The 23618-nt window shown below is 34.7% G+C and overlaps 2 protein-coding genes and 1 pseudogene across 2 annotated transcripts; 2 read left to right on the top strand and 1 right to left on the bottom strand.

Annotated features, from left to right (window-relative positions):
- Positions 1-272: 272 nt before the first annotated feature.
- On the top strand, positions 273-5061 carry LOC142638199 (tRNase Z TRZ2, chloroplastic). The gene is made up of 8 exons (XM_075812214.1): positions 273-844; positions 1425-1587; positions 1675-1745; positions 2327-2422; positions 2505-2618; positions 3413-3481; positions 3892-3966; positions 4859-5061. Exons 1-8 carry the CDS (start codon positions 440-442, stop codon positions 4946-4948), a joined length of 1083 nt encoding a protein of 360 aa, XP_075668329.1. The 5' UTR covers positions 273-439; the 3' UTR covers positions 4949-5061.
- A 6359-nt stretch (positions 5062-11420) lies between these two features.
- LOC142640507 (uncharacterized) lies at positions 11421-14496 on the bottom strand. The gene is made up of 6 exons (XM_075814633.1): positions 14450-14496; positions 14273-14337; positions 13368-13446; positions 12454-12511; positions 12224-12355; positions 11421-12136 (listed from the first exon to the last, which is right to left on the bottom strand). Exons 4-6 carry the CDS (start codon positions 12490-12492, stop codon positions 11510-11512), a joined length of 798 nt encoding a protein of 265 aa, XP_075670748.1. The 5' UTR covers positions 12493-12511; positions 13368-13446; positions 14273-14337; positions 14450-14496; the 3' UTR covers positions 11421-11509.
- A 2448-nt stretch (positions 14497-16944) lies between these two features.
- LOC142640506 (uncharacterized) lies at positions 16945-21450 on the top strand (annotated as a pseudogene).
- The last annotated feature ends 2168 nt before the right edge of the window (positions 21451-23618 follow it).

Raw genomic sequence — 23618 nt, 5'->3', positions numbered from 1 at the left:
CTTTTGTCACAAAATATCTAGGAGTGTGTTGAGATTTATGTTTTTTTTTTTTGTATAAAAATCTCATCACACTGGGTATTTTGGGATGAAAGAATACAGTAACTCTAAATTATGATATTACGATGAATGAAAATTATGAGCCTTAAAAAAAACTTAAAAAGCCTCTAATAAATGAAAATGATGCAGCGTCTAGTTGGACCGGAGTGTATCTAAGTCCGCATGCAACAAGGTAATCGTTTTTATCTTTTTAACAAAAATGGCCCAAATGGCTTAAAGCACTGTAAATAAAAAGATAGGATCTCTTCTCTGGTGAGTATGTATGTGTGACTGTCCCTCCAAATATCTTCTCCCTCTCCAGTGAAACTGAAAAACCTCTCAAAAACCCATCTTCTCTCTCTTCCTCTCTGATGTGCTTCACTCTCAGTCTCACTGCCCAAAAATGCAAACGTCTCTGACCCTTTTACCCTTCAAAACCCCCTTAATTTTCCCAATCCACCACCACAACCCCATTTCACCAAAACCTCTTCCTTCTTCACCACAACCACAACACCACACCTTTTCCCAAACCCATGTCAGTCCCGTGAATTCCTTCAAAGGGTCGGGCTATATATCAACTATAAGCCAAGCTATCAAAGAAGAAGAGGAATACCGCAGAGCACGTGCCGAAGTTCTCCGCAAAGGACTTGACTTGGAAGGCTTCTCAATTGAGGGACTCTCCATTGGTGGCCATGAGACTTGCGTTATCATTCCTGACTTCAAGTGTGCTTTCGATATCGGCCGCTGCCCCTCACGTGCCATTCAACAAAGCTTTGTCTTTATCACTCATGCTCATCTTGATCACATTGTATGAGCTTTTTCTATTTCCTCTTTTGGTTTTGCCCCATTTGTTCATAATTTGGCAGTGGTAACAACAAAAGTGTGTTCAGTGTTGACTTTTGGTCTCTTTGTGAACATTGGTTTTTTAAGCGTAAAGGATAAATATTAATATTAATGTATGTGGTGAATCCATGATTTCATTTTAGGTGGTGGACATTAGCATTTCAAATATAGTTGGAAATTAGTTAAATTTTTCTTGTCTTGGAAGTTGGAACCAAATTTAAGTTGATGTTGGGGGTGAGTTTCAGTATAAAGATTAAAAGTATGATTGTTTTTTCAAGTTCAATATGATTTTTTATTTCTACATCACTTGTCAGTTACTGAAATAATAGTGAGTGACGTGTTGAATCAATCGATATAGAATGGAGGAAAAGAATGTATGTGGCCAACCCTGACTAATCTTTAAGGATCCATAATCAACCCAAAAAAAATTTGGGACTATGGCTTTGTTGTTTTTGTTGTACTTCCCATGTGTTGGTTGGTCTTATTTTCCTTATGCTCAGAGTTATTTCCTTCAACTTGCTTATAACCCATATTTACCGACTCAGGGTGGGCTGCCAATGTACGTAGCCAGCCGTGGTTTATACAACTTGAAACCTCCAACGGTATTTGTGCCTCCTTGCATCAAAGATGATGTTGAGAAGCTTCTTGAAATTCACAGGTCCATGGGCCAAGTAGATCTGAACCTTGATTTGGTTGCATTGGATGTAGGTATGCAGCTCTAGTCTACTTGTTTGTCTTTGTGTGAGGAGTTTGTATCACTTTTTGCTGCATCTGATTTGTCAAGTTTGCCTTCAGGAGAAACATACGAAATGCGGAATAACCTTGTCGTCCGAGCATTCAAAACTCAACATGTCATACCCAGTCAGGTGATCTTCATCTAATGGTTCTTCATGTTATCATTATGTATAATTTACTAAAAGGAAAAGTATTAGTTAAAAGTACTGAGACTGTAGGAAGTAGCTCAGTTTCAGAGACAGTACTTCCTCAAAGAAGCACTTAACTAGTTCTCTCAGGACATCTGATAAAATTGGAATGATGTAGAGAAGACAAAGAAGAGCTGATCCAACAATAAATGGCTTGTAAATTCTTAGTTTCAACAGTATGTTGAACTATTAGGATTCAAATATTGCATGGTCTAATGCTTTGTCATTAATTGAGATAGGATAAATTATTCTAAAGAGATGCCAAGAAATTGATTGATTCTAAATTGTTCTATTGTGATTTTTAAAAGTTGGTCTTCCTAATGAGGTCTATTTTTGGACTTCTGAGCAGACTATGCAGCAATGAACACATGCCTTGTGTTCAATTTCTGTACTAGAGCTAGAGAACTTTGGACCTGGGTTGAGACCTTGTTATAGATGATTATTGATGCTTATGTGAAATCATATCAAGAGTTTGCAACATATTATTCAGAATGTGTAATATGTTATTGCTTGGTTTTGTTTAGGGTTATGTCATCTACTCAGTTAGGAAAAAGCTGAAGATGAAGTACATTAACATGAAAGGCAGACAAATTGAGAAATTGAAGAAGTCCGGTGTTGAGGTTTGTGATTTCTGCAATATAGCTTTGCTCTAATCTTCTGTTGAATCTACATATATCTGACTTGAATTCTGCTTTTTTAAAGATTACAAATACTATATTGTCTCCCGAGGTAGCCTTTACTGGCGACACAACTTCAGATTATATGCTTGATCCACGTAATGCTGATGCATTGAGGGCCAAAGTTCTTATAACTGAGGTATGCAGTAGATAGACTCCTTGTGAAGTCACTTGTTGCCATTTACATAGTGGAAGTTTGTTTGATGTTGTCTTCATGTGGAGAGGACAGAACCTTACTGACTTTTAAAAGCTAAATTTACATTTGTTGGCAACAATTTGTTAACTTGTGAATATAAAACTCCAAAACCAGATTTATGATAAACTGTAATACTTGAAGAAATTCTACTGTACAGCAGACTTTGATAAGCCATGAGTTTCTTTTCTGATCTTTATTTTTTCAGTAGAATCAGAGTTTAAATCACTAAAGATAGGTCTTTGTACTCCTGAAAATTGGAACTCTTTTCATGCTACCTATTCGGTATTTAAAAAGTGCTATAAGATGTATATAATTTTCCTACATGGTTACATATGCTATTGAAATGAATGGTCAGATCCTAGCCTTTGCATGGCTGCCATTCTTATTGCTGACCACACATTGGTAAAGGACCTCAGTTTATTTAATCCCACGTGTGTACAAACTCATCTATTAATAAATTGTTTCTACTGGCTCTCTTGATGTTCTTGTTCAGTAGTTTGTGTCTGATATCTGTGGTAGTCTAAGTGACCATTTTCTAGACACTATTTTCTGTCTCACCTAATATGAAAGAATGGAAACTTGAAAATTTTCAAAACAGAATATGCTCCATCTTATGTTGCAGTGGTTCAATGCTGGACTTAAATTAGTGTTCTGGAAACTAAAATAACCTTGATTTTGCATCATTCATTGAGATTTCATTGAAATATCATATCTGATCGATGAAGCTTTATTAACAGGCAACTTTCCTAGATGACGGGATCAGCATTGAGCATGCACGACAACATGGTCATACACATTTATTTGAGGTATGTCAAGCTTAGAGAGGAATTTTGTTTTCATTTTGTCTTTCCCTGGAACTTCATAACTATTGTCACATATATTGGGGCCAAGGAAAGAGTGAGGTGTTAATTGGTGAGAACAAAGACAGAAAGAAATAAACTTAGCAACTTTTTTTACACTTCCATTAGCATGCATAATTTATGGAATGACCCAAAAAAAAATTGGATGGTGATATGAACCAATGCATTGTTTGACTTGGATTAGCTTTGTGGCTCTATAACTAAGATATGAATCCAGTCCACCTGAAACACCAACTTCTTGTCATCCTCCCAATTCTTGTCTAAATAACTTTTTTTTTATTATATTTAAGTATGACTACTGAATCTTTTATCGGATTAATTTTGTTTACTGAGGTAGTGATCTTTTGAAACTGCAGATCATTGAACATGCTCAGTGGATTCGAAATAAAGCAGTTGTTTTGACTCATTTCTCTTCTCGCTACAGCATAGAGGTAATTATTATTTGGACTAAATTGTCTGTTTCAGTGTTCAGTAGTAATAGCTATATGTAATACCTCTATCAGCATTTAATTGTGGAATTTCCAATATGTAAAACACCATGGGTTTCCTGCCTAGAAGAAAGACATTGACAATAATATGCCTCAGGCATTAGAATGTTAATGCTGAAATCAGTTCCTCCTTTTGAAAAACATTAGAATAGAATTTTAGATAATGCTTTTGTAATATTTTTTCCTTTTTTTTCACTTTTTATTTTTTTTGGGTTCTTCCTTTTACACTCCCTGCATACTGGGATTGCATCCCTTTTGGGGGCTCTTTTAATGGCATCAATTATAGTAACAACAATCAGGCCTTAGTATCAAAATTTTGGAATCAACTAGGATCCTCAATAGACTTGTCAGGGTTAACCACATGTATTCTTTTTTGCCATTCTATTTTATTCGAAGTCCATACACTCCATTACTTTCTTAATTGACATGTAATCTTTTACTAGGTCTATTAATGTTATAATTTTAATGGCATTGATTACTCATTTACACAAAAAAATTAGCCACTTAAAAGGAATAGGGTAAAATGAAATGGTCCTGAATCATTTGATGATCATGGTCTTTTACAATATAATTCTTTTGAGTCGAGTGTATTATTGTGTTAAGATTTTACTTGCAACGTTTATGCACTAAGGGTATTAATTTCTATTTTTGGGCATTATCTTCCACTGCACACAAGAATGTTTCAGAGTAAGGGTTTTAATACAGATGGCACCTTGAAGCCCAATTGCATGAGCAGCACGTACATTAACATCAGGAAGCGTTTCATTTCTTAGGGATGACCCTTAGTTCTTCTCCTTCACAAATCATGTTTTGAGTGTTTGTCTGTCAATTGCAGGACATTCGGCAAGCTGTATCAAAGTTGCAGTCCAAGGTGTCTGCGAAAGTGGTTCCTCTTATAGAAGGATTCAAATCAATGTACACTTAGTTAGATTCCAGGGTTCAATTTATGTAGCAAATCAAATGTAATCAGAGAGAGAGAGAGAGAGTCAGTTTGTAATATATTGATGATTTAGTTGAGATGCATCATTTTGTCACTTATTCTTGTCTTCGTTGAAATGATCATGTTGCTAGCAAGGATCTGTTTATTTATTTATTTTTATTTTTTTACAAGATAAAAATTCTACTTTAGCCTAATCTAAGTGTATAAGTGTGTGAAGTTCCTTCCTAGAGATTTGAACCACAGTCCTTACCCTCAACACCCTACCAGCTCTTATGCTTATAGAATGACCATCGCAAAAATCTGTTTATAATGTGTCTTGTTAATGCCTATAATTAGTTCTTTCCAACTGACAATGAGTGGCCTATTTCCTAAGGAAAGCTTCTCAAGCCTGTTATGCTATCAAAATAAACTTGATGAAGCTTATGTTCAATGAGTTAGAATTTATTATGAGCTGTCTTATTGCCATTAGAGTTCTAATAAATTTTATTCCCAAATTTTCCATAGCATTAAATGGAAGATTGGTGGGCTTTATTGCTATTAGAGTTCCAATCCTAAGAACATCCGTTAACAAGACTATTTTTTTATTGGGTAAAACACAGTTAAAGCAAATTTGTAGTATTATTCTTATTCAATCAAAATTTTCGCTTAAAAAAAATGTCCTTATTTATCTTTAATAAATTTTGAACTTGAAAATTAATAATAAATAGTATTTAAATTAAATTTGTCATCTAAAAGAGATATATCAAAAGAGGAATATATATTTTTCTCAAAATATATATATATATAGGGTAATTCTAGCGTACCCCCCCTTTTTTTTTTGGGGTATGGTACCCACTAGTAGTCAACCTGCTATACCAGGTTACCAAAATATTACATTTGATGGTACCATTCTCATATTGTGTAGTACTAATATCACTTGTAACTGTACTTTTGTCACATTCGGTAGTTTCCTTATTTTTTCTCACATTTGATAGTATTATCCTCACATTGTGCAGTACTAACATCACATGTGACTGTACTTTTGTCACATTCGATGGTTCCAATTTTTTTTTCTCACATTTGATGGTACCATCCTCACATTGCGTAGTATCATCATCACATGTGATTATACTTTTGTCACATTCGATGGTTCCTTTATTTTTTCTCACATTTGATGATATCATCCTCACATTGTGTAGTACCAATATCACATGTGACTGTATTTTTGTCACATTCGATAGTTCATTTATTTTTTTCTCACATTTGATGGTACTATCTTCACATTGCGTAGTACTAACATCACATGTGACTGTTCTTTTGTCACATTCAATGGTTCCCTTATTTTTTTTCTCACATTTTATAGTACCATCCTCACATTGCGCAGTACCAACATTACATGTAACTGTACTTTTGTTACATTTGGTGGTTCCCTTATTTTTTTTCTCACATTTTATGGTATCATCCTCACATTATGCAATACTAACATCACATGTGACTGTACTTTTGTCACATTCGATGGTTCCGTTATTTTTTTCTCACATTTTATGGTATCATCCTCACATTGCGCAGTACCAACATCACACGTGACTGCACTTTTGTCACATTCGGTGGTTCCCTTATTTTTTTCTCACATTTTATGGTAGCATCCTCACATTGCACAGTACCAAGATTACCTGTGACTATTTTTTTTGTTATATTTGATGGTTCCCTTATTTTTTTTATCACATTTTATAGTACCAGCCTCACATTTCGTAATAACAACATCACATATGACTGTACTAACATCACATTTGACTGTACTAACATCACATGTGACTATACTTTTATCACGCTCGGTAGTTCCCTTGTTTTTTTTCTCACATTTTATGGTATCAGCCTCACATTGCATAATACCAACATCACATGTGACTGTACTTTTATCACATTCATAATTCTCTTATTTTTTTCTCACATTTGAAGGTACTATCCTTACATTATGCAACACCAATGTCACATGTCAGTGCACTTTTATGGAATTCCCTATTGAGTAGTACAACCGTTCTGCACTTTCGTATAAGAAAAATTGGATTCATAATCTCAGCCTTTGATTTAATCCAACAGTTGTAACTAGTTGCCACGTCATCGATCCGTGTCTCACCTAGTGTTGGGCTACCTTTCTTCACCTCTCCCCTTTCTATTGTCTTCAGATTCACCAAATCCAATTTTCAAAACTTTTCTCTCTTCCAACAAGTTTAATCTCCATAACTATGGCTACAACTGGAAGCCTCCGAGGCCCACCGACCACCACCGGCGGTGCTTGCCAGTCTAACCTTCTCCTCTCTTAAGGTCCCTCTCTTTTCTCGTTCTCTTAAGTCTAGCCGTGGCCAAGATTTTGCTTGCCCCAACACCACCATCTTTGGCGGTGCTTCTCAACAACGTCACCAACGCTGGTGACCGTCGGGTACCCTCTCTTTCTCCATTTATTTTCTTTTCTATGTGAGTTTTTTTTTTCCTTTTGTTTGCTCACTGATTTTGGGGTGAGAGGGATGAGATTTTGTTTTATGAATAACATTTTGTTTCAGTTTTGATTAGCTTGATGAATGGGTTTTCTTGTTTGGATTTCTGGAATTAGCAATAACTGTTATTATTGGCATTTTTAAAGTTGGTTTTTGGGTGGGCATTGAAGATATTTGTTGAAATGCCTCATAGAGTTTTAGTTCATCTCTCTGTATTCTGCTCTTTTTTTTTTGGATTTTTATGCCAAAACTGTGATGCTATGTGTATGGAAATTGGATTTTTTTTTATTAGCTTGATTAATGGGTTTTCTTGTTGAGTGTAAAGCTTGATGGTTTTGCTTGAGTTTGAAAATTAGGGCTTTGCAATATGGCCGAATCTGTTGTGATTGAATGAAAATGGGTTTTCTTGTAATTGTTATGTGTATGGGTCTATTGGCTTTGGCATTTTGGAAATGTTGATACTAAATCTATGATTTTTTCTTCTGATCTTGATTTCTTTGCCTAAGAGTATCCATTTCTTATTCCTTAGTTTCTTTCACTGAAACAGAACTATGATTTTCAGCTTGATAAAAATCTCTCAGCTTGAAGTTTGTTACAGTGGATCAGTTTTTTCTCATTCCCTATGTTACTATTGTGGTTTGAGTTGTGAAATGCACTGAAGATGTTTGAGAAAATATATGTTAGAAATTTGAAGTGATGTTAATCTAATTTATTTGTATGTTGTGTAGTCTTGAGGGAGATTCATCATAGTGATTTTAATGCCACTGAACCAGGTCTTCTCTAAAGCTGCCAGAATCTTGCAAGACTTCCTTGAGGTTCACAATGATGCAACAGTCCTAGTCCGGAATCCAGTCCAGCCTAAATGGTTTGTCCCAACACGGCCACGATACAAAGCCAACTTCGACAGAGCTCTATTCAAAAGCACTGACTCAACTAGTTTGGGCGCGATAATTCGAGACACCAATGCCGCGGTCATAGGTGCTCTGTCAAAGCAAGTCCCACTCCCCCAGTCCGTGGCAATGGTTGAAGCTCTAGCTTGTAGGTGAGCTGTACAATTTGCTATTGAAATTGGGCTACACGAAGTGATTTTTGAAGGTGATGCAGCAGTAATCATCAACGCTATTTCTAATGGATCGGCCAACCAATCCTTGTATGGTCACATAGTCGATGACATTCTAGCCTAAGCTTCTCTTTTATATTTCTCTGATTTTTGTTTTGTTCCTTGGTCATGTAATAAAGTAGCAAATGCCTTGGCCAAACGTGCTAAAGTAGGGTGTGATTTACAAGTTTGGTTAGAGGATTGTCCTGAGGACTTTGCCCCTCTAGTTTTGGGTGATGTTTCTTGATGTTTTTTTCCTTGTTTCAATAAAGCCCAGCCTGTATTTGGGGTTTGGTTTTTGGAAAAAAAAAAAAATTTCTTATGTAATGGGAAAAAAAAATTGAAGTTTCGAACTGACTTGTCTCGGCCATGTCATCATTATTTTTGCCTTCCATTGTTGCCATTGTATAATTGAATTGTTGAGCATGAAACTAAAGTTTCCTACCGAAATTACCATAAAATCTAAATAAATTACTAAAATAACCACGAAACTAAAATATGACCAAACTACCCTTACAAAAGAAAATGACCATAATACCCTTAGAAAAGAAAATGACCAGAATCGTCCCTATACATAGAGAATATCTAAAAATACCCTTAGAAACTTAACAAAGACCGAGATACCCTTACTTAGGGGTTAAGAAGTTTTTTCAACCCAACCCACCATGGTGGGTTAAAAAAAATCCAACCCAAACCCATCATAAGGGTTCAACTCAACCTAACCCAACCCACGTGGATCGGGTTGGGTCGGTTGGACCCATGGGTTGGACAAATTTTCTTTTCATTATTATTAAATTGAGCATTAGAACAACACCACTACAATTAAAAGCAAATTTATAACCAAATAATCATGAGCATAATGCCGAACAAACACAAACTATATAAGAAAAACTTAGGGTTTGGGTTTTGTATGTGCAAGTTAAATTTGAGCTTATATAAAGGAATAAAATAAGTTATCTAACAATACATTTACATGAAAAAGCTTGTAAGTGACAAAAATGCTAACTTTGACATGACACATGTTAGAGAAGATGAAAGTGATAGCAAAAACATAAAAAGGAAATAAGATGTACGTGGAAAACCCTAGGAAAAGGGATGAAAAACCATGGTTTGAGCAAGAATTGAATGTTATTGCTCTGTTCAAATTTGTATTATGTGGGGAAAATAGGTCGCTCTTGTACAATAAGGGTGTTCTTCCTTAAAGAGAGACCTTGTTTTCTAACTTTCCATAGCTATGATATGGAAAGCTGACTAAAGGATGGAGATTGTGCCAACGTGGCACTAAGACCTGTGGGTAGGTGACTTTGCTGTTGCTTGGGAAACAAGTCCTGGACATTGAGAGGGATATCAGGAGTACTGTGAATGATACACATGTCTTTAAAGTAGTCTAGCATGCATTTTACCAATAAGGAGTGTCTCCATAGTTGCTGACCTTAGAAAGTCATTATCTCCTTTTTTGTGTGTATTTAAGTACTATGTCAGATGCATATCTTACTTCCTTTCCAAAGTAGTCATGCCTTTGGCATGGACCAAGAATAGGATCTTTCAGTCAATGCTTCCTCTTCCTTTGTTCACAGTCATTCCAAGTGTAGGGTCCAGATCCAACCACATATGCATTCTCACATGCCTTAGTGGTGTAATGTACAGGGTTTGTTTAGGAAAATGGGCAAAAAAAAATAAATATCAAAATTATATAATATATCTTTTTAAATATAAAAATATATTAAATATAGGTGAGTCTGGTTGGGTTAGGCAGGTTTGTAAATCTCATAACCCAAACCTAACCTGACTCACTGTTAAAAAAAAAAAAATCATGACCCAACCTAACCCACCATCTCCTAAAAATTGACCTAACCCGGTGGGTTGGGTCGAGTCGGTTTGGTTTTGGTGGGTTCGCTACACACCTCTATCCTTAATACCTACAAAATGATCTCAAAAACATTAGAAAGGACCGAAATTCACTCCAAACCTAAAAAATAACCAAAACCCCTTCAATTCCCTCTAACATTTAAAAAAAAAAAAAAAACCATTACAACCTATAAAGTGATCAAAATACCATTAGAACATAAAAAATGACTATAATGCCCCTGAAATCTAAGAACGACTCTCTCCCTCATTTCTTGTAAATTCACCTCCTCTGACCAACAATTCTTTCCTTTCCCTCTTTTCAGTTTTCACCTCTCTCTCTCTCTCTATGAATTGTTTTTCTTCACATTTTACGGAGCTCTAAGAATCCCACAAGCCCACGGAGCTCTAAAGTTTTGTCTGCTCCGCAATTTTCTCAGTTCGGTAGCAGCATATCTTCTTCCCTTCGATGTCGACAATAAAAGATACAATTCCCTCTATCTCTCTCTGCATCTCTCTTTGTTCGCGAAATTTGCCGTTTATCGCCTCTAAATTTCGGTACATCCCTTTTTAACATTCCTTTTTCCATCTGGTTTTTATTTGTTATTATATATATTTAAAATTTTCATTTGGTCCCTTTATTGCTTGATTGTTTTTAATTTTTGGTTCCCTTTTGGGTTCGCAGGTTTGCTAGGAACACAACCCAGCAGGTTTTACTTCTGCTATTACTCCTTTTGGTCATTAGCAGGTGAGAAAACTATGATGATTGTATATACTTAAACCATGAGAATTCTATGATTATCTATGTTGCAGTGTTGGTTGATGTTTTTATTGATCCCTGTTCATTATATAAGGCAAATTTAGACAGTAGTCAATTTTTTCCCTAAATTATAAGTAAGTTTGTTAATTTGTAAAAAATAGTATTGATCTATTGTTTATTTATTTATTTTGGGTCGGATGGGAGTGAAGATAAAGAATTTTAATTTATACATGGGCTTATTTATTTATTTATTTTGTTTCAACATTGACATCCTCAAAATAAAACAACTGCAATATGTATGTCATAGAAATTTAGTCAAAAGAGTCATACAAATTTGATAAAAAAGAAAATCATATTCTTGAAAGTAATTATTTTCTACAAATTACCATTAAAAATAGCAAGCAACCACTAACGCCAACACGATTCTTTTCTTTATATTTGCGCACACCTCGAATAAGAAAATCCAACACCAACTTCGCCCAATTCAAGCTTTTGAACTCATCGATATTAAGGAGAATTGAGATAAATGACCATTTGATATAAGGTTTAGGAGTGGGACATAATAAAGTACCCAATACAAACAGCACAAAACAACCAACAAATTCTTTTCCTGAAGTTTTCATCTCTTTCAGCTTACCCTCTAAGAGGTTAATTGGTATATCCCCTACCACATTTAATCCATGTTGTTGGCATATATGATTTATCTCTTCAGCGCTTGCAACAATAGACCCATTTACCCCACTTGATTTTACTCCTAGAATAAATTCTACATCTTTAGTGGATATTGGTAACCTCCTTCCACAAATATCCAATGCACAAGAATTGTGGTCAAAATGATCAACTAACCATTTGCAAAAATCTCTATTCAACTGTATAGACCTTAAATCCAACATACTACCAAATCCCATTTCTCGAAGAACAAATCTTTGTCTTTCATTTAAGTTTGAAACCATCAAATGAACACGATTAGGGGCACACCGAGTATATAATGAAACCTGCATTATATAATGAATAAAAAAGGTTTCATTATGAAATTTAATACATAATCCTGAATGCTAAAAGTTTCATAGGTAAATACTTACTTTACGTGCTTTGCGAGGAATATTATGTGACAAATTAGCATACTTTTCAGAATTCTCACGTGCTTCCTTCTTGTACTCAAATTTAGAGTCTTCATCAAGATTCATCCACTTTTCTCTAATCTCCTTCTTAACCTGTAATAGATATTCAAACTCAATTAAGATCTCCATGAATATGTCATGTCAACTAAACAATAACAATAATCTAAAAAATATAAATATTATTCACCTACAGTTGTGCTTATCTTATCGACAATGCCCTTAGATTTCATCAATTCCAATTGCTTTTTACTGAAAATCCAAATTTAATGAAACATATTATTTTCAATATAACAATAGGAAATATATTATAAATGGATATATAATGAAAATGAATCTTACTAATAAATTAAAAATGGTCCAACAGGTCTTTTCGGGGGGGGGGGGGGGGGAACTTGGACAGCACTCTGCTTTTCAATATTTTCCACTCTCCCCATACTCCTATCTCAATATAACATGAAATAAAAACAAGGTAAGCAATAACATACATTTGAAAAAAAAAATCACAATTGAAAGCTGTGGGAATTGCAAACTTTGTCCTGGACAACATAGATGATCAACGTTTTTATATATTTTATTTTTTATACAATAACCTGTGTCACTACTATAAAATGGAAATAATATTTGTTATTTGTGGATGGTCATATCATTCACTAAAGTGTCATATTCACCAAGATGCTTCTATCTAATCAGACAACATATTATAATGATTAAGAAGTAGGCTTTGTCATGTCACATCTGCCTTGCTAACATAACTAATTTATTCAAGATTATAACTAAATTTATTTTAGATTGTACCCTTCTCTTGACTGATAGCCAGTGTTTACTTTAAATTACTCTAAATTAAATGAATGATCCGGATCAAATTTTTATTTATTTAACGCTTTAGATTTAGGTGGGTACCATACCCCCTACAAAAAGAGGGGGTATGGTAGAATGACCCCTATATTTGAATACCATCATGGCAATAATTATAAAAGAGATAATCAAAAGCATCTTGCAATTGGTCTACATGTTTGGATTATTCATTCCTAAGTTCTCAACATGGCAACTTCTAATTTGTAGAAATTTTTGCAGCTCAAGTGGTAACTAAAGTATCTGCATTTACATGGTATAACTATCAACACTTAGAAAAATGAGATCTTCATAAGGGCACACCTCGTTGCATAGAGAATTCTGGTAGTTTTCTGCACATCAAAGGGGAATTTATTAAATAAAGCATATAATAAAGACATTATGACTAAAGTGATAAACACAGAAGGAACACAAGAATTAAAAATAAATTAATATCCTTAAAATTTATAACAAAATATTTAAATGCAAGCATTTTCTTAGCATTCTGCTTGGATTCTGATAATTTATGCAGAATACTAGACATGGTTTTGGTTGATAGATTACATAAATCATAAATGTTGTATATGACCAAGACTTAAAAAGACATTTTAATTAACATGCACTCTAATAACAAAGTTCTTATGATCTAAAACATATGCCATTATTCATATAGGACATTTAAAAATCCAGCCATGTTTACAGCACCAAAAGACATCCAAACTTTTTATTCAAATTTATACTCTTAGAACTCAAGAGGAAGACCACAGACCTACAAAATGTCCACTGCTATGCTGGACTGCATGCAAAATTACAATTTCAATAACAATAACTTCGGGCCCCTACACCCTAAAAGAAAGGGCCTGAGTACCCAATTCGTATATCTAACTTCCAAGTTCCAATCAGTACATTAACTAAGGGTCAATATGTGATAGACAAAGGAACTTCCCAGATTAAAGAAAAATATAATTTATTTCTATTGTAGCCTTACCATATTTTGCAAAGTACATGGTAATTCATGGGAGATACAAGAGCCACCCCACTCTGATTGAATGGAACAGGAGTGGCCTTAGAGTTCCTAAGGTTCCAAAACGCAATCTCAAGAAAATTTATTTACAAATAAAATTACTTAAAACAAAAGAATTTTTTTATAAAAAAAAAATTAGGAATAGGATAGAATACTTGCAACAAATTCAAAAATCGCAGCAAAAATCTGGATGCTCCTCCAGTATTCTTTTTCCAAAACCCTAAAATTCAAATCGAAAAAAAAAATTATCAAAACCTATCGAAAACGAGACATCTAAATCAAATTTAAAATCAGAATGAATCACAGCAAATAAATAAATAAAAAATTATCACCGGTCACAGTGGTAGATTATCTGAAGGTGGTGGATGGTGAGCGGTGGCAGTCGGACTCTCGTTCATCCTCTTGGCCTCTTTCGTTCTCTGTTTTTTTTTTTTTACTAATCATTCGGTCTCTGTTTCTTTGTTTTCTTTTTGGTTTTGTTTTGCTTTTATACCCTACCCATTCTACCGGTAACAGGTTTACTACTAAACTTAAGTAAACGGTCAGGATGGAAACAAAAAAAATAAATGGCTTAGATTTGACCTCCTCTCAGTCTATTGGTCGAAATTGGGAGAGAAAAAGTCCTAGGATCAGGTGAGTAAAGAAGAATAAGAAGTGCAACAGTTTAAGGCGTGAGGGAATCTGTTGGTGGGGTTGTTGGCTATTCTGCCTATTTGCTTGCCTTGGGAGGTTTCAGAAATTAATGCAATTCAATATTTGCAGCTTATTATGAGAGACTAATTTCAGGATATGGAGGACAGCGATTCTAAGGCATTGAAGTTCATTCAGCAGAATGATACTGAGATGCAGGGGATATATAAACTCAGTTCAATGGCATGTGAAATGGTCAAATTGATTGAAACAGCAACAGTTCCAATTGTAAGGGTTGATTCAGCCGGTCTCATCAATGGATGGAATGTAAAAATCGTGCTATTTGCTTAGTAAATAGGATTGTGCTAATTTAAGTCAAAACCCTATAAAACAAGTACTTCCATAGGCTAGTGAAGAAAAGAAGAGTAAATAATATGGGCAATGTTTATTTCATACTGATAAATACCAATTGTAGCACATAACTGTTATGATTTCAGTTCAAGAAGTGTGTGCATAGTTGTGTGTAATAACAGGTTTGCACTAATATTTACCCAAATAACAGAATATCAAGACTCAAGTAGGGATATGGGCAATGCATTGGAGTGACTAGGGACAAGTTGCTGCAAAAGTCCCGGTAAGTCGACTTAAGCCTGGTCTCAAGTTGATAACCACATCACTAAAAAGTGCTATATGGCAGTGAGGTTTTTTCTTTTATCAAGGAAAAAAAAAAAAAGGGAGAGAGGTAATGTGTGCCTTGAAATTGGACATGAGTAGGTCTATGACATGAGCAACTAAATTTACCTAGTGAGACAGTCATAAAAAAACAAAAACAAAAAAAACTTGCCATTGAGTAAGCACTAGCATAAAAAGTAGCCGTCCGTTTCATTCTAGTTGACCATCCAAAAATGCTATTGACTGATTCAACATGTAAATATAAAATAACAGGATGTTTCTAAAAATTTCGTTATTTTGATCTACAATCTCTTTAAATTTTTTTGTTTTTGATAAATCAGAAAATTTTATTAGCACAGACACCAGAAACAACCTGAGATGCAAATAGCAAGCAAAAGTACAAAAAACCCAATTATGTACTGGCCAAAATGCAACACAACAGCTCTCAAACTCTAAAACTCTAATAGTAGAAAACACTCAAAACAAAATTCGAGATTTGATTCTGAGATGCTGCAATAGCTACAGAATTACAACTTAGTTGTACACCACACAGATAAGAAATGAAATAGAAACTCTATACCTGTGTCCTCCCTAGGACATAAAAGAAAAAATTTACTTCTTTATACAAACCCTTCCCCTTTAAATACATAGTTGTTGTCTTTTTCCTCTGCTAACTAATAAAATAAAATAAAATAAATACAAATAAAATTTCAACACCACACTAACAAGAACCCACACCCCCTGATGAGCAGAACACAGAGCCACAAGTTTTGGAAAAACTGAATCCCTAAAAAGCATTTCAACAAGCACTTTCAGTGCCACTTATATGAAAGAACAATTTTTTTTTTTTTTTTTTGAGAAACTATGAAAGAAAAAAATTGGTACCTCACCAACACAGAAATTTGCCAAAATTACAGTGAAATGAAATTTAAGAGAGAAATTCCAAAATTTTCTCAAAAATCAAAAAAGAAAAAGGGGCATCAAACAATGAAAGAGAAATTAGGGTTTTGTTTGATTCTTACCTTAAACAAAATCAAAACGAGTTGATCCCTTAAAAACCCTTAGCAGTGAGTAAATGAGGATGCTGATGGGATGAAGTGAAGTTGACGGACATGGGAGAAGAAGCAGCAATCTGAGGTTTTTTTAAGAGAAGGAAAAAGATGGAGCACACGAGAGAGAGAGGATATGAAGTTGAGAGAGAATCACCTGTTTTTCGTTTTTTTTTTTTTTTTTTTTTTTGGGCTTTTATACACTAACCTAGTCTCCCGGTAACAAGTTTCGCACTAAACTTAAATCAACGGTCACAATTAAAATAACACCGACTAATGGTATAGATTTGGGTGGGTACAGTACCCACTAAAAAAAATAAGGGGCACAGTAGAAAAAAAAAAAGTGTAAACTCAAAAAACAAAGTACGGCAAATTTTGGTAGGGCAAAAAAGTGACCGTTATGGTTTAACATATAAATAGGTCCAGAGGGAGGGGGGTTAAAAAGAAAAGGAAAAAGCAACTCTTTAATTGATTTCTATTTCTCTCTCTTGCTATTATTCTGATTTCTGAACGTCGGAGGCAAATTGATATGCGGTCTTTCGTCTCTCAGTCTCAGGTTTGCTTTGCTTCACGATGGCATTGCTATTGCTATTTCTAGGGTTTTGTTTTTTGCTTAGGGTTTCCCAACTTTTATTCGATTTCCTAGAATCTCCCACTCCTTCCTTCTTCGCCATTACTCGGATTTTTTCCCCTTGAGAGATCAAACCCTAAGGGTCATGGCCTATGATATTCATTAAAGAAGTCAAACTCTAAATCAAATAATGAGGAGGATTTAGGGTTTGGTTTCTTTAATTAATGTTTTAATCTATATAAATGGGTGGTTTATTTAGTTGCAACTTCAAACAATGAATCCGAATCTGAATCGGAATCTGTGTGAATCAGTGTGTTCTTTTTGGTTATATATGTATAGATAGTAGATACAACAACCAAGTATGGAGTTAAAGATAGCAAGAAGAGGGTCAGGATGCTCAGTTTTTGATCGTCTTGGAACACCAAACAACAGAGACACAAACAGAAACAGAAACAGAAACAGTGTTGGTAGTGTTGTTTGCATCTTTTGGCGTAATGGGAGATGCCGCAAGAACCCGTGTAGGTTCCTTCACTGTGTCAGTGAGAATGAAACTGAAGCAAAAAGGCCTGTGAACTATAGTTCTGGCAGTGTTCAAATTCAAATAGAAGGTGTTCGTAATGGATCTGAACACAACCCATACCCTAGAAAGAAATTTACCAACAACGCTTGGGTTTTGAGCAAGTACCCAGTTGTCGAAAATGTAGTACAAGTAGTTGCTTCTGAATCTGAACATCTCTACTGCCCAAGAAAGAGGCCTCACTGTGTTGTTACCGACAAGACTTTGGTTTTGAGCAAGTACCCAGTTGTCAAAGATGAAGTAGAAGTAGTTGCTTCTGAATCTGAACGCCTCTTCCCCCCTAGAAAGAGGACTCACTGTGTTGTTACTGAAAACACTTTGGTTTTGAACAAGTCCCCTGTTCCAGATCATGAAGATTGTCCACGCCCTAAAAAGAAGCCCCAAGTTCCAGATCATGACAAGTCTGAAGATGAACTTCAAAATGTTGTTGCTGCCAAGTCTGAGGAGGAAAAGGATGTTCCTAACAATTTATTGCCAACTGTTCCTAATAACCCCTCTTCTGAAGATGAAGATGTTACTCCCAGCAAGTCCCTGGGAACTTTTGTTGAGCCTAACAATTCATTGCCAACTGTTGCTAACAACAACAGCAACAACAGCTCTTCTGAAGAGGAAGATATTACTCCCAGCAAGTCCCTGGAAATTTTTGTCAAGCCTAACAATTTATTGCCAACTGTTGCTAACAACAACAGCTCTTCCAAAGATGAAATTGTTACTCCCTGCAAGTCATTTGAAACTGTTTGTCAGTTCTGGGTTAATGGCAATTGTGCACAAGGGGATCAGTGCCAGTACCTGCATTCATGGTTTCGCGCTGATGGGTTAGGGATCTTGGCAAACCTCCAAGGCCACAACAAGGTTCCTCTTCTCTTCTCTTTGTTGTTTTACATTGACATTATCCTTTGATTGCTCACTTCTATATCAAAGGCTTTAAAGCTTTCTTAACTCATAATCTGCGGTATCTAACTTATATGTCCAAGGTTATATTACTAGAGAATTCTGAAATTATGATTTTTGTAAATACCGCAACAAGCAATTTCATTGGAAAGTATGTTTTTTCATGATATGGAAATATTTCTCCTTGTCCCACTAGTACTAACCCTTAAAAAAATTAAAAGATCACAAAGAGTGTGGGCAGCTCTTTCATGGCAACAAGTTTAGCCAGTAAACAAGCGGATAGTTGTCTGTCTACCTATAACAATAAAGACCTTTGTTCTATCTCTGTAAACAGAGTTCTTAGATATAAATATTATTTGATACTTACTTGGGACAACCAATAATATATTCATGAGTTTTCTGATAACAGGCTGTCACTGGGATTGCTCTTCCTGAAAACAGCAACAAGCTCTACTCAGGCAGTAGAGATGGAACAATTCGGGTTTGGGACTGTGATACAGGGCTGTGTGTTCGTGTCAATGACCTTGGAACAGAGGTTGAATCCCTTATTTGTAAGGGCATATGGGTGTTTGTTGGCATGACAAATGTTGTTAAGGTAAGCTCTAAGCTGAGTATATTTTACTTGTGTTTTCTTTTCCATTTGTTGTTGCCATTAATATTAGTTTACTCAAGTTCCTGCCCAATTTGGTACGTTGATATGTTGCAGGCATGGAATACTGAGTCTGGTGCGGAATACAATCTTGATGGACCTGTTGGCCAAGTCTATGCTTTGGAAACAACTGATGATGTACTGTTTGCTGGGGGCCAGGTAACTATTTTAGTAACATTATTGCTTCCTCAAAATTTTCAGCCAGATTTAATTCTTTCATTAGTTTTAACTAAATTTTTTGTTTTTATTTTTATTTCTATTTAGTAGTTTGAGCAAGAGCTTCTCTCTTGTTGTAATGTAATTTCATATTTCTGTTGAAATCCCTGATGATGCTTGGAGATGTCAAAGAATTTTCTGGGTTTGGTGTTTTGTCTATTATGTGTTGTCCTTAGAATCATAAAGGATTGCAATGGTGTTTATTGTTTACATGCTTTTAACACCATTGTTCTTAGTCACATTCATATTCATATAATGACGACCTAAAATGAATTAATTGTTACTTTTAATCGCAGGATGGTGTTATTAAGGCGTGGAAAGGCAGTTATGACAATCCCGCTTTCCATCTGGTTGCATCTCTTAAAGGCCACACAGGTGCAGTGTTATCTTTAGTTGTTGGATGCAACAGCAAGAGACTGTACTCAAGTTCCAAGGACCATACAATAAGGGTAAGTTTGTGCCGATAAGATTGTTACCTGTTGTTATCTATTTTGTTAGTATTGATTTATGGTACTCTATTATATTTCTCCTGGTGTGCTTGATGGAAACTAAACAACTTTGATTATTTCTGCATTCTGCAAGCATAGTTGTTGAATTCATTTCTAATTGAGTGAACTTAGTGCTGACCTTTTATTTCTGTTGCTTGACTGTTCCTTTCATTACACTTCTTGTCAGGTCTGGGACAATGAAACTTTTCAATGTATTGAGACGCTGAGTGGGCATACTGATATAGTGACGGCTCTTATCTGTTACAATAATTATTTGTTGTCTTCTTCTTTGGACCGCACAATAAAGGTCTGGGCTCTTGGTAAAGAAGGCAACTTGGAAGTAGTATATACACGTACTGAAGAACATGTAATTTTTTGGTTGTATTCATTTGTTATTTTTCTTGACCGTTTTTGTCATTTTTATATTGGTTTCTGATGGTGGTTGAAGTGTACTACTACACATATTAGGCTGCCTTAGTCCTAGTGAACTTGGAAGTAGTAAATTGTTGAGGATTATGCTACATACAATCTTTGCCATGTTGATATCATGGAATGTGTGTATATTTGGTTCTATTCCCAACTGAATGTTAGTATTACATTAACAGCTTGATATTATGGGTCTGTTTGGAATCCTTTTATTTTGCTGAAACTGAAAACTTTTTGCTAAAAGTATTGTACATAAAAGTAAAAATTAGTTGAAATAGTGCAGTGAGACTCATGAATAGTACTAAAAAGTGCAGTGAGACCTATGAATAGTAGCAAAAATAGCTGAATAGTAATATAAGTTGGCAAATACAATTCATGCCAAATGCACACTATGTCTGAAGTTTTGTGTGTGGTAATTTGAAGCTAATTTTGCAGTGCAATGTAGATGATATAATGGTCTTAGCTTTTGAACACTTTCATCAAATCTTTGCATAGATTTTGTAGGAATCCTGTTATACATTATTTTTAGATCTATACTTGTTATACGGATTAGCACTATTCTAAGGTTAACTATAACTTGATGGTACACAATATTTTCTATGTGACAGGGTGTTCTAGCACTTTCTGGGATGACTCTTGCAGATAATAAGCATATCTTGTTCTGCTCTTATAGTGACAAATCTGTCCAACTATATGAACTGCCATTGTGAGTACACTTCCCTTTTAATGATCTAAATGAGCTTTCTTCTTTACTAGCTAGTCGTGACTAATTATTTATTATTACTGTTATAGATTCACTGACGGGCAGATTATTTGCAAAACAAGAAGTTAAAGCAATCCAAATAGGTCCCTCTGGATGCGGACTCTTTTTCACAGGCAATGGGACTGGTTTGGTAACAGTGTGGAAATGGCTAGAAGAACTCCAAAACAGAGAGTAGCAGCCAAGACTCTCAGACCCCAAAACTAGGAGAGTAGCCGGTTGAAACTGAGACGGAAAAAATTGTGTACATGTGTAAATGTCTACATAATTTGTCTACATGTGTAAATGTCTACATAATTTGTGGAACAATTTACTTAGTAATCCATTCGCTCTTCTCTTGTTTTTGATTGTATAGGATTTTCTTGTACCAATTTTCTGTATGTATATAACTTTTTCCTCAATAATGCTGCTGCCTCTCTCTCTCTCTCTAAAGAAATATTTCTTTTAACCTTACTGAATAGAGGAGTATTGTTCAAGTACTGTACCCTATACTCTTGTTCTGATAGAGATTAGCTCAGTGACAAGAGCATTATCTTGGGGGTGTGGCTTCAATATGTATGAGTTGAACATCCATGACATCGACATTTGTTTTGGGGGTAATTTTTTTTTTTTGGGTATCTGTATCTATTTTTTCTGCTTTGGGCAGTGGTTATGACTTATGAGTAGATACAATTGTTATCCTTGCACTTCGATTGTGTTTGAAAAAACTTAATGAGGACTCAAGTATTGCGGTGATTATCCTAAAAATTACCCACCATGATGCAGATGACGCATTTTCAAGTTATGACACAAGGCTTACCGTGTGAGTTTAAGTCTTTAAGACAAAGATTCAGTTTTAAGCTACTTTAGGATGAATTTAAAATAAAGATTCTAAGGGGATTGAAAAAAAGAAAAAGAAAAAAAAGTAATGCATAAAACAAGTAAATTGGACTTACCAACAAAAATGAGGTGGTACATTGGAAGTGTTCAAAGTGCTGACTGCTGAGTTCTGTAGACTTGCTAATTGTAGATAGTTTATTTTTCCTCCCCCGAATGGAGGTTGTAGTAAGTAATGCAGGTCAATGACAACACGATTTAGGTTGCCCCAATCGGTTTGAGAGGATCACATCAGCACTTGAAGTGTACATGGCATCATAACAGGCCTTATAGTAGTTTTCATCGTTATCTCGAAGGGCACCTTAGGCAATAGGTTCGTTCATTAACCCAGCCGCTGCAAGACTAGGATTGTTGGTTTATCTGCTAAAAAATCAAGTTCCGTATTAGGATTTAAGATTTAGGCCACATCCAAAGTAGATCAATTGATTTTATTGTAGAGGTCAATATTGCATTACTCTCATCCATATTTATTAGACAGGATCAACTTCTCACATTTTTTTACTTGTACCTAAACATCCAACAAAAATAAGATTTGAGTTATATTAGTGGTGATTAGCACTAGCATTAGGTGTGTCAAATGTCAAATATTTGGCATTTGGCACACCTAACACCAAAATAGCTCCCACATCACATGTTTCAAATTCTAAAACTTATAGTATGGGTTAATAGTACTGTTCCAAATTTGGAATGGTATTGTTCACAAATTGTAAAATTTTATTGTTTTTTTATTATTATACCTCTACCTACTATTCACAAACTGTACAATTTTTATTTTTATTTTTATTTTTATTTTGTATTGGGATGATTTTTAAGCAAATATGATTTTAATGTGTTGTATACATTATTTTAATATATGGAATTGAAGAATAAAACATGTGATGTAAGATGTATTGTAAAATGATGTGCTAAAATAATAAAGTAGACTTTTTGACGTATTAAAATTGCATACTTTTGCAATAGCTGATGGTGATGCTAATGCTTAGAGCATTAGCATAAGGTGTTAAATGCTAAATATTTAGCATTTAGCACATCAAATGCCCAAAAAAAAAAAAATCACCTTCATGAGATGTGTCAAATGCCAAAAGTATTTAGTATTTACTTAAGTAACATTCTAATAATAGTAGTGTACAAGCGAGTGTGCTATTGATATATTGGAAGTTTTTATTCATACTTTTTCTCTCTTTTGTTAGTTCTATAACCGTTGGGCATTACTCTCTCTCTCTCTCTCTCTCTCTCTCTCTCTCTCTCTCTCTCTCTCTCTCTCTCTCTCTCTCATGTATGACCGTTGGGACTAGGGAACTAAAAAGAGAGAAAGAATATTTAAATAAAGCGGTAAAAAAATAAAAGATGTGATATAGAGTGTACCGTAAAATAATGTATTAAAATAGATAAAGTAAATTTTTATATATCAAAATAGATTTATATTTTAGCATATTTCCAAAAAAAAAAAAGCTTCATTAATTTTCTTAAAAATTGTGCAAACTAAAAATTCTAATCATTCTTGTTACCCTTACACAATCATAATCACCACACATAAACGCATTTTGTATAGACTATAGAGTAAGCAACAAACTTATGGGTCTAATTTTTCTTAAAGTTTTTTTTTTTTTTTTTAAAGAGTTTCAACCTATGGCATCCGCTCCAAATAATAGCTCTTTATTATCAGACCAAGACACCAATTAGTTTTTGGTGTAGG

This window comes from Castanea sativa, chromosome 6, assembly GCF_040712315.1.
Source record: "Castanea sativa cultivar Marrone di Chiusa Pesio chromosome 6, ASM4071231v1".
Classification (NCBI taxonomy): Eukaryota; Viridiplantae; Streptophyta; class Magnoliopsida; order Fagales; family Fagaceae; genus Castanea; species Castanea sativa.
Note: the sequence above shows the minus strand (reverse complement) of the source record. Positions and strands in the feature narration are given on the sequence as shown.